Below are 12,006 nucleotides of genomic sequence, written 5' to 3'. Positions count from 1 at the left end.
AATGCAGCGCGCTGTTTGCCAAGTCCCCTCGAGCACAAGAACACATGTGCTGAATGGGAACGAAGATGCATCAGAGTATCATGGCAGGATGGCAGCGTCAGGGACGCAGTGCAAAACTGAGCGGAAAAGCCAGAAACACCTGGCTCGGGATGAACAATATTGTCGAGGAAAGAAATATAAACCTGCCTGATCCAGGGAACTGCTGCAAAGCGTTCAAACCCCTAGCCATGCTAAATCATTAAAGGCAAACCCGCGCTGATGGGTTCACTGTGCTTATTGCAGAAGAAAGGTGATACGGCTACAAACGCGGCACCAGTCGAGGGCTCTGACAGGCACTCGCTTGCGCATCTCGCTGCAGGGGCGTACGACGAAGCACCCGAGCGATCCTGCCTCTTTCCCCCAGCCCTCCGCCCCGAGGTCCCTGCTCTAGGAGCCAGGGGAAGAGCACAGCTCCCTCGTGGCGCCTGCCCGGGCGCACGCTCCCTTCTGCCGGGTCTGCTACCCGGCATGACAACAAGGACAGGACGCTGCCAAACCTTGCAGCAACAGCTGCAATGTCCCCGTGTCGAGGCAGAATCACCGGTGCCGTGTGTCCTTTAAATAAGAGGCACACATTTATATCTCACCTTGAATGCTTCCAGCTGTGACACGCACAGGACCGAGTTGTTCCAGGGAACATTATATTTTTAAAGTATTTAACTATACTGTTATTTTTCAGACCTTAACGATAAATCATTTAAGCATTTTATATTGTGAGAGATGTGAGAGATGGCAGAGGGAGAAAAAATAAATTTATACTACGTTAAAGCAGTAACTTCACTGGAATTACAACACAAGCTATTAAGACTGATGTACAATGTACAGCATGGAAATCTGTGCTTCAGCTCATAGAGGAAATCAGACTATTACCACATAGCCTTAAAAAATAAAATAAAATAAAAAATCAGGGAATGAAGAGATTTGTGAATGCAATAACAAAGGAAAACTAATTGGAAAGGCAAGCCTGAAGTTACAAGAGAAGAAATGCAATTTTGAGGAAATACTAAAAGCGAGATGAGTGATTTTTCAGTCCTTGTCCACAAGGAGGAAGGATGCTAGTCGACATTTTATCAGCCTAGTTAAAGTGGTTACCCTGCATGTGATCTCAGATGTGTCGGTCTAACTTGTGTACTTAGTGGAGCAAGTTCCTCTGATACAAACTGGGATTATTTATCAGAGTGCCACAAACATGTAAAGTCAGATTAGTTATAAAAATCACACTTAAAGTGCTATGATTGGGGTAAACCAGTGTAGACAGCTGATGTAAACAGGGCCCTGAGCACTTACATCAGCTATGGATTCATCCTATAAACCATAAGCTGTAGATTTCAGGGATCAAATTTCCTTAAAAAACTGCACAGAGTTGCCACACAAAACTAAGAGTGCTCCTGTATATTAAATGAATATATAGCTAATGAAGGAGGTTAAAATAAAACCAAATCCTTTTTTATCCTTAGGATTTACTATAAAGGCAGTATAAAGCAGTATTCCTCTTACTGCATGATTACGTAGGCAAACCTAAATACCATTCACATGATGTTTTACTCACAGTAACTTCAGCAAACATATTTGCCAAGGGTGAGTGGTGACGTGAAGGGGAAGATCTGAAACCACACAATCAATGTACATTTTATAGCTGCCACTTTTGCTGGCCAGAGGAGCATTGAGAAGACTACTTCATTCACTTGTTCTGAGACTCAGCTACTATGAACAAAGCGATTATTGCTTGTTCAGGTGGCCAAGCTCTCCAAGTTCAATTATTTAAAATTCAACCACATATGGTTTATTTAGAAAGAGAACCTTATATCTGCAGAGAGGCTGGAAAAATGGACCATTCCCAGCTCTAGCTTTTTGCTCATAGCAGTATTTTTCTCGTGTCCAGTGAGGACCCCAATTTCTTCCCAGATCTAGTGTTAATTCACTGTAATTTCTAGAAGATGATTATGAGAGGCCAAAACAGGGCCTTAAGGCATATGCATTTCTGAAGAATGCCCCTGTGAACTGCAAATATGGTTACAAATTACTGTACTTCCAAAATATGAATATGATAATGTGTTTTTCTGGTCTGTGGTTGCCTTGAAGTCTCTTGCAAGCAGAGTCATTGTCTTAGGCTATTTTAAACAACAACATGGAGTTGTCAAATCAGGATATGAAGCTGTAGCACTGAATTTGTGCCAAATGCACAATTTGCCTCTGCAATAGAGTTGTGTTTCTTACCAAAAGATGGTAAATGAACAAGCACAGAAAGATTAAGAAGTGCTAAGAGTCCTTTCAGGGAGGACTAAGTGAAAATCCTTCAGTAGATGGTGCATCTTCATACCAAATATACTCTGTCAGGTTTAATGCAACTATGAGGAATTATTTACTGAATAGAGGAAGATTATTTTCATTCCTAAAATAGTGAATAGTACACACATTCTTCCAACTGAGAGAAAAAGCACAGAATAGCTGCAGTCCATTTCTTCTTGATTCACAGTTGCAAATGATCAAAGTTCACAGGAAGAGCTCTCTCTTTAGGAATAAAGTAGAAACATCCAGTTGCTAAAAGTACAAATCTCGTCTTCTGTCTTGAGTCTGTATACCTGAAAGATACAGCAGTATCAGGACTGTCAAACAGCATATTCTACGCAATCTCTTTAAGATGTTGTGCAAACAGAATTGCACCTTTTGGTCTTCTCTGATGCAACAAGGCCCTAACCAGAATAACCAGAATGACCCATCCAGTCTCCCCAAAATATCACACACCAAAGAACCAATGTCAGTGTAACAAACACTGGATACAGCCTCAAGAGACAAATAAAAATAATGGAAGCCTGAATGCTCCAGGAATAATTTCTTAAAAGAACAACTCTAACAGTGTGGTGGATTTGTCAGGGAAAAGTGGAGTAACACTAGACCAAACAGGGAGCTCAGCCTTTAGATGGACACTTCAGAAAAAGTGAGGGGTGTCATAATATGGCTGCAAAGCCATGAACTCTACCAAACACACACCTGACCACTCCTGGGGACATGTGACAAACACAGAACCTGCAGAAAGATGTAGCAGTACATTAGGATTTCATTGGCAGTGGAGCCAACAAGTTTCTTTAGTTAAGATTACAATAAAATCTGCCATCCTGCATTTGGTATCTCTCTGGGATCTGAAACTCGGACAGACAGTGCAAAATAGGCACATTGTGAAGTGGTAGGCAGTGGCACCACTACAGAAACTAAGACAGAAGGAGTTAGAAAATATATCTCATTTTAATAGAATGTTTTCTCTCTTCCCTGTAAATATAAATACAGGAGGCAATGTGTATGCCCACGGGAAAAGCAAGCTTTTGAAATACAGTCCCAAAGCAAGCAAGAAAGAAGATTTAATTCTGTACAGGAAAGGCAGCTATCCTTTACAGTTGAGACTTAATTTGTCCAAACCTGCTAGTTCCATAACTCACCTGCGGTGGCATGGCTTGCACTGGGATTTTCTGAGCCTTGGTAAGAGCTTGCTTTCCTCTCTTAAAAAATAAAATACTGGAGATGAGCAGAGATTCAACATAGAGCTAAAATCAGACAGTAGTTCCTAAAGAAACCTTGTGCTTTTGCAGCCCAGCCTATAGCACAGGTGCTGGGGAGCTCTGTGCTGTCTGGCATGGCAGTATATGCTTCCGTAAGTATAAATATCAGCTGTTCTTAAACATGACACAGCGCAATGGGAAGTATATTTAACAGTTACAGGCAAGAAACAGGGACTCCAACAGCCAGACTAGATGCATACATCCTAGGGATTTGCCGAAGGCTCCCTGTGAACATGGGCCAGTCGCTTATCTATTCTTCTTGGGTTGCCTGATAAGCACATGTACAGCGTTACACATGTAGTGTTATGAAGCTCTTCAGATATTCAGAAGGGCCTTGTAAATATCCTGAAAGAAAAGATTTTATGCAGAGATGGTTGAGGAACGCCAAACTTTGTTTTCTTTCTTTAAAGTTTTTTGCACTCAACTTCTTCCTGAAATTTTGAATAAAAGTCCACTGCTATTCGTACTGTTTCCCTTTACTTGATTCCAAGACTGGTTTTATGAAATACCTCCTTTCTGGGAGGAGTCAGTTCCAGGGCTCCCAAGCCTGATAGGCTCCCGTTGTCTCGCCTGGGGTAAGAGGGCACTTAACCTTTCTAATCAAATCCTAGAATTCCAGATGGTGTCCTTAAAGTAATCAGACTGTCATTTAATAACTGGAAACAGTTGAGGGTGCATAGCTGTGCAACACACACACTCTCAGCTAAATCCATCTACCACAAGCAGAAAAAAATATATTCCAGCTGAAGATGCGCTCTCCCCTTTCCATGCATGGGCACAGACAGGCACTGGAAACTATAGTAGGGGTAGGTTAGCAACATATCTACTGTTGGGCTCCTCGTAACAACATAGCTTCAGTATAGCCTTACAAGGGAAACTATGGGTAAAAACGCATGTAGATATTTTAGCCCATATTCTGCCAAATTCCTACTAAGGCAGATTAGAAACTGGGTGACCAGTAGGTATTTCACAGCTGGTTATTTTTCAGAACTCAAGACTCAGGATTGCTTCTTCACACACCTTGTCCTTTTTATCTAGAAGCACCAGTTAGGACGTGCTATATTTTTCCAGCAGACTCCCTAAACAATTTCACAACCCTTTTTCTTGGAGACCATTGCCAAGTTGATTATCTGGGTAACACCCAAAAACAGCAATGCAGGCATCCCCTAAAAGTGCACCAGGGCTCTGGCCTGGAAGCCTGATCCCAGAGAACTTCCCCAGTGCAGAAATTACTCGTAAAGGAGCAGTTTTATCCACTGGTCCTAGCTGCTTCAGAGATGTAAGCTCTTGGGAACTAGACTTCAGTCCAGTAGCACATGTCAGTACTGGAATATTTTGGTGGGAAAACTGACTCAATACAGTCACCAGCCATCTCTTTTCTATGTGCTGGCAGCACCTACCATTGTGATGCCAAGTAATTGTTAAAAAATAAACAAAAATCATCAGAACTCCTGTATGAATTGCATTATTCCTGGCAAGTCTGCCGCATAGAGCAATCACAGTGTCGGACACACAGGGCAGCGACACTTCATGGAATGCAGCAATTAGCTGGGAGACAAGGCAAGGCTTGATAAAGGGTGCAGTTTCATGTCTGGTACTCCGAGTATTATTAATGCCCTACAGAATAAGTTAGGTTGCTCAGGTCCCTTACCTGGATGCCCCTTTCTAGCCACAATTTGGAAGCATTCAGTGTACACAGTGCCATCATAACTGCTGCTGAAAGGAGCTACGTACAAGCTATAAATTCTGTCAGCACTGAATAATTTTATATTTGCTTAAAATAGCTCCATAATGTAAGCCAGAAAAGAAAGAATTGTACAAACTGGCAATGCATGTTTTTTTCTTAAGCTATACTATATAGCCAATGAATTCCAAGTACCACAGTACAAGCATTGATCATCTACTGAAAAAAAACCTTTCTGTGAGCTAGGCTGAAGATGACACTGTTTTTAACACCTTCAGAACACACAGTATTATTTTGTCTCTTTACATAAGATGTCATCAAAGAATAAAGTGATAGTAAATATTTCCTTACCTCCCCCAGGAGTTAAACTTTGACTTATATTTTGTAACCTAGCAGGCCCAGTAACACAAGCAGAACTAGAGTGTTGCTTCATGGCACATTCCTGCATGGATGTTAGGCACCTTTCCTGTTGCAGAAGACCAAGAAGAGAACCATATTTCCTGTCAGAGATCGGTTCATCTGCCACATGCAGGTCAGGCAAGGCATGATGATACACCGAGCTGGAAAGACTGGGAGAACCAATTGAAGGGAAGGGCCATAAATCCGCAGATTGAGTTGGATGACTCCGCAGAGCTGATGGCTGATATTGGTCTGCCATACCAGCAGCAGAAAAATTCAGACCAGAATTTGACATGCTTGTAGCAGACGGTGACGAGTATGGTTTGGAGCAATGTGAAGAGAAATTCCACTGATGGGGAGACGTGCTATCTAGTTTAAAAAAAGAAAGAGAAAAGCATTTGAAGTCCCATTAATTCTTACTTTTTTCCAACGCAAATTCCAATGGACTTCTAAGGGAAATCTACAAGATTGCATATTCATTTGAAAGTGTGTATTCACTTTAGCACTGTTTATCTTAAAAAAACAACAACAAATCCATACTAAAAGCAGACTAAATCACCACTATCAATACTTTCAAATAAATTACATTTTTTCTTACAGGCCGCTGACATAGGCAGAGTTTTAATAATCGCAAGCTTAGACAAATATCTTCTTGCAAAGACGACAAAAATACTGAAGTCATAATGCACTTAATGCATCTGAGAGTGATAGAGGCTCTTGGCTGGAAAATGAGAGCCTGGCCCTGCTGGCAGGCCCATGCAGGGATTTGGGAAGCACCCCAGCAAACATCATGATTTATCCAGGAAGTCCCAGCTATATAACCCAGGGCTTTGCAAGCATGATTTTGTTGCTTGCTGTTCACACAGTTTCAAACTCTGTTCTTCAGCAAGGCTGCACAGGTGTACATGAGAAAATGCAGCACACTGTCTTAAATTCCTCAGTGAAATCTAGTAACTCCCATTCTGACACAATCCTCCCTCAGAAAGCAGCTCACCGTTCTTCAGGACAACAGCCTCGCTCTTGTGCTTCATGCTCAGATCTTGGGGGTTTTTGGCATTGCTTAGAGCTCTAGAAAAATGTTCATCCACCACACTGTTAATATCCCCTTGGAAATATGTAAACACAACACTTTGAGACCCCCATTCCGTTTTCACAGGTTCTTTGCTTTTACATGGCTTTGGAGAGAGCTTCCTTGTTTCTTCCATTTTCAATAACCACCAGCCCCTGCCAAAAAAAACAAACTCATAAGAGAAGTGCTGTTCAACTTCAATTGCATAGTGGTGCGCCTATCTTCTTCCTGAAACTGGCAGGACCAGAAGAACTGTTATTAGTAAGATTAGATTCTTCATCTGTGTTTTACTTCTTCCACTCACCTTTTCTTTAAAGATTTCCCTATTACATACTTCTAATACGAAATAAGTATAAAACAAAATGAAAAACCTTTCAATTTAACCCATGCAAAACACTATCTTTTGCTAGTTAGCTGCAAGTTTGATATCATTGTACCATGTGCAGCATTAGTAAAGGATACTGCATCTTCAAAGCAGCGAATGACTCAGAGATGCTGGGGTCGTGATGGGTATCCACCTTGCACAAGTTACCTGTCAAAGCCATAGCATGGGCTCTATTGAAGAATAAATTGGGCACATCTGTCCACCAGCTGCCATTTCTTACCCCTACCTTCCTCCATCTTTGTAACCCTGGGCTTAGGACCTGGTACTGTACAAAACCTGCCCTCAGGATGAAACTGTGCAAAAAGAACTAAGGCACTTAGACAGCTAACATGGGCAACACAGAGGTAGTGTTATTAGCTCTGGATAAAGTTCAGGGTGAACTTATCAAAATACATTGTCTAATTCTGGCTTCTGTGTTGTTGAAAAAATATTGACAAAGTGAAAAAAGCTTAAAGGAGAAAAAAGAATAACTGGAGCTAAAAATAACCCTTCTATTGTAATGAAAGAATGAATAAACTTTGGACAAGGGAAAGTCTGAAGTACCTTGATCACTGTTAACACACACCTCCACAAGGAAAAGACTTCTGAGAGTAGTTAGCTGCTTCACCTATTAGAAAGAAAAAGATATTCCAAGATTAAATCACTGGAAATTCAAACTATGGCAAATTCAGGTAAATAAAAAGGCTTAAAAAAAAAAAAAAAAAAAGGACTTACCTGGGAACATGATGTGCTTGCCAGTCAGTTAAAACTTTGGTAGCAAGACTGCTAAAACATATGCTGTAGCTCAACCAGAAGTTATGGGTTTGAGGCAGGAATTACTCTAAAGTAGTCTGCTGTGCAGGAAAGTCAGTAGAAGACAGTAAGACTTTTTGTTCTCCTTAAAATCTCCGCTGCCAGGTTTGGTTAAGAGTAGGACAAGGAACATTAGTGCTTGCACTGGAGAAGCATCCTTTTTATGCATTCGTGCCGTTTCTGGCTGCAGGGATGCTAGTTCTGCAACCAGACCTCGTATGTTCTACCTTAACCAAAATCACCTTTAGCAATGCTCATGCTACGAGTGCCTGCTGTTTCTACTCAGCTGTTCAGTGCCACTGTCAGTGCACCACATAGTGCAACTGATTTACCTTGGTAATCAAAAGAAAGCTGTTATTTTTCCTGGACTAGGGAAGCCTTTGGTCTATGGCCAGTTTTATCATGCAAAGCCTAATGAGTCATTAGGCTTGTATTTCAACCCATCCAACCCTGTGATGGACAGAGATGCTTAACCCATTCCCCTGTATTTCTCAGGTTTTTTTGTTGTTTGTTTTTTTAATCATAAAACCCCTACCCTCAGGCACTTCCCAATAAACATTACACTCATGTTTGCCTCTGAAGGGTTTTTTGAAGCATCTGCAAAGGTTGCCTCCAGATTGTCTCTCAGTGTTTCTTAAGCATGAAAAGAGTGTTCAGGCTGCAAATTCAAATATTCAGATGTTAGGAAATAGGAGGATTAGGGTTATCGAACCACAGTCCATCCACCTTTTCATGACTAAGCTTTATGATCCAATCCTTGATTATATCATTTACTTCTACTCACTGAACCCCCAAAGCTGGGTTAGAGTCTCTCTTCCCTTCTTCCTCTTATTTTTTTTCCCCTACTGTCCACCATCCAGTCATCTAAACTCACACTTCCCCATCTCCTGCAATCCTTCCATCTACAAACTTCTCATCTGCTTTTATCATTTACTTCCATCCATATACTCTACTTCCCCCACATACTGTGTTCAATTCTAATCCCCTCTCATCAACAACCGATTCATGTTCAGACTCCAGAGTTCCTCAGTCCCCATCTTAGACTTTATTGCTTTGCCCGTCCTGCATCCTTTTCCCAGTTACAACCTCCTGTCCATCTGAACACAGTGGTGGATGGGACACATGCTAGCTGGTCACCAGTTAGGAAAAGGGAGGGGCTGCTTTGCAACAGTCTTCTGTTTGGGAAGATAGTCTTTCAGAACTGCTACAGTGCCTGAACTTTCACAAAAGCAGCAAAATTAAGCAGAAAACCTTGCTCACGATTTACAAGTACCTTCCAAAGGATATGGGAAGAGTGGGAACTAACACATCCCAGCCAAACAACTGGAAGAACTTTAAGCACAGGAACAGACATGATTTTTTTCCCCCGCAGTCTTGTTTTAGAAAGCAATACACTGTTTACGTTGGGAAACTTTTTGATTGCTCAGTTGGAAGCAGACGCTTGCCATGGAAAATTCCAACCCGAGTGCTGACAACTTTGCCAGACTTTCACCAACCATATGGTGAGAATGGAAAACATCAGGTGATCTCAACAGAAAGCAGCGAAACAGCTCTGACACTGCTTCACCACTGCAAATCAATATACAGTTAAAAAGCATTAGCTCTGGCCCAAAGGACCATTTCTCTTGTTCCTCACTCATTGCAAGCCAGCCACTATGTCTTTATATCACTTTATTAAAGTGCTTAACTTGCTCAACATTAATGGTAAGCTCCTTTACCACTGTTCATTGGTGTGTATTAGTTGTTACACTCCTCTCCTTATGCGAGTTGTGACAACTGTATAGTGGCAATGCTAGAAAAATAATGCATTCTAAAGCAAGAATGGTGATTTATCTATTCATTCCAGCTTTTTAAAAACCTCTTGTGCCTTCCAACAAGTAGTTATAAGATAGCTGGATATAACCTAGGTTATATCTCAGTTCTCTCAGGTGAACCACATGCCAATCAATGTCACAGGAGTCAGGACGTAGATTTGGAACACTGTAGTTTTCATTACCTGAACTTCCCATTTTCCAGCAGGAAGTCTACAAAAAAAGGCAGAAGTCTTACCAGTTTGTGCCTGCTACAAACTGTTGCCAAAATATATTTAGAAGTGGAACAGTTCACGATGAAACACTCAGCTACCCTTAAATTACTCTCAGAATAGGGCAATTATGGCAGAATAGCACAAGTTAAGTGTCTTTCAGTGGGCAAGAACGCATGGTCAACACAGGCTTAAGAGACATGGTGGTCAACTGCTCACCATGAAGGATAACTCTGTATTTTTCACACGTCCAACCCTTCTTCTATTAAAAAAAGTCCCCTTTCCAAAGTATTATGCAGAACTCCACGGGTAGACCTTCCCCTTCATTAAGTATCTTTCAGATAAGGGAGTATTTGAGAAAGTCACTGAACACACTTTGAATTTCTCATTGAATTCTCTTACCTTAACTCACTGTCAAGAGCTGTGTCACACTGGTAATATCTTCCACATGCTGGATGGTCATTACTGTGTCCAGCAGTTTGCGATCCTTCCCCTGGATGGATATACGCACTCTGCAGTGACTACAGGAAGAGACGAGCAACGTTCATGAACTCCCTACATGCTTTCTAGCCTCTAGCTGTGACTGAACTAGGCGTTTCCTTCAGCCTAGCTACTAAGAATGCATGAAATGCACTCCAACAAGTCAACCAGGTTGGGAGGTTTCAGGAATGAGGAAAATAAGATTTTAAGTAGGGTTTTTTTATGACAATGTGTACACAATCAAGGAGACAATGTCTGGACTTCAGAGGAGCTTACCATAAAATGATAAACAAATTATGCCAAAGAACCAAAACAGTAACTTAGCCAAGGTCAAAAAGAACTTTTCTATGGCAAGTTATATTATATTCAGCATTAAGTGAGTAACTACAAATGCCTGTAAGAGGGAAAAGGTCATCTGCCTCCATCCCAGATAAACTGGATAACCTATTCTGTCTCTTCTTTTCTACATCTGTTGTAATGACTACAGACATCTTCAGAGAAGGAGGAAAAAAAAATTCTCTTGTTCTATACAGGCTGTAGCAAGAAACACTTTGTTTTGTTTTGTTTTTCTGGTTAAGTTTACCAAAATGCAATTGTAGTCATTCCAGAAACACCAAATCAGTCAGATTCACCAGTTTCAGCTGGAAAATACACTGGTGAACTAGATTCACCAAACTGGCAGTGACTTTTTCTTACATCTCTTATTCAGCAGCTTAAGAGTTTGTTTACTCACACAGTCAAAAAGCAGAAGAGCAGAATTCAATTCCCTCTGCCTAAATATGTATGAATCTGTTCTCTGTCACTTCCCAGAAAAGCAACTTAACTACCAGGCTATAAGATTTTCCAGGAGAGTGCTCAGTCTTTTGACACATAATGAATATTCTTTGTATAAATAAATTTTGAGTGATGGACTGGAATCTGCAAGGCAAGTGTCATAAACATCAGATTAGAATCACTTGTTCTTTGATTCTCCTTTCTAAACTCTTTCCCCTCCCCCCCTTTTTTTTTGTTTTTTTAACTGCAGAGATTTATTCTGCTAAAGCTTTTCAAGGAAGACTTTGTTCAAGAATTTCTTATTAGGCTGGCAGTTAAAGCACTCATATCGTTGGTAGACAGCATCAGTTCAAAACCCCTAGTTGAATGCTCCAAAAAACTACTAGGTAAAACGGGATTATCATCTCTGTTCCTTTGCAGTTTATGAATTGAGGCAATTAATTTCCCCCCCCCCCTTTTTTAAAGCATTCAAGATAATAGACTGCACAAAATCATAATCATTTGTGAGAATAAAAATTGAAATCCTGCTTGTCCTGAACCAATACCAATATTGGTACATAATGATTTGAATGATCTATCTCTCAGTCTCAACCATAACTCCATGGTTTCTGCAGTCATTCCTCCCGCTCCCTTTATCTTTATGCAAGTTACATAATATACCAAGCCAGAACAAAATCTGAGGCAAAACCCACCAAGAGGAAACGTGTCCCAGTGTAAGCAATTACAGTGCTAGTGATGTGTATAGTGAACTGCAGTCCTAAACACTCGCATGTTAACACATATGCTTTGTGAACTGAAGTCACTGTG

At 40.9% G+C, this 12,006-nt stretch overlaps 1 protein-coding gene across 1 annotated transcript; it reads right to left on the bottom strand.

Annotated features, from left to right (window-relative positions):
* Positions 1-726: 726 nt before the first annotated feature.
* VGLL1 (vestigial like family member 1) lies at positions 727-10,492 on the bottom strand. The gene is made up of 6 exons (XM_013943042.2): positions 10,348-10,492; positions 7,674-7,737; positions 6,671-6,900; positions 5,629-6,045; positions 3,474-3,533; positions 727-2,621 (listed from the first exon to the last, which is right to left on the bottom strand). Exons 3-6 carry the CDS (start codon positions 6,879-6,881, stop codon positions 2,581-2,583), a joined length of 729 nt encoding a protein of 242 aa, XP_013798496.1. The 5' UTR covers positions 6,882-6,900; positions 7,674-7,737; positions 10,348-10,492; the 3' UTR covers positions 727-2,580.
* Positions 10,493-12,006: the final 1,514 nt, after the last annotated feature.

Source organism: Apteryx mantelli, chromosome 13 (genome assembly GCF_036417845.1).
Source record: "Apteryx mantelli isolate bAptMan1 chromosome 13, bAptMan1.hap1, whole genome shotgun sequence".
In the NCBI taxonomy this organism is placed as follows: Eukaryota; Metazoa; Chordata; class Aves; order Apterygiformes; family Apterygidae; genus Apteryx; species Apteryx mantelli.
The sequence above is the reverse complement of the archived record's forward strand: the minus strand, read 5'-3'. Positions and strand labels throughout refer to the sequence as shown.

Excerpts from the sequence above, each read along its gene's own strand:
- VGLL1 (XM_013943042.2), bottom strand. The coding sequence starts at position 6,881 with ATGGAAGAAACAAGGAAGCTCTCTCCAAAGCCATGTAAAAGCAAAGAA. Across the intron at positions 3,534-5,628 it reads AAGTTTAACTCCTGGGGGAG|AGAGGAAAGCAAGCTCTTAC; the intron begins GTAAGGAAATAT and ends TTATTTTTTAAG. Across the intron at positions 2,622-3,473 it reads TGCAAGCCATGCCACCGCAG|GTATACAGACTCAAGACAGA; the intron begins GTGAGTTATGGA and ends TGTATCTTTCAG.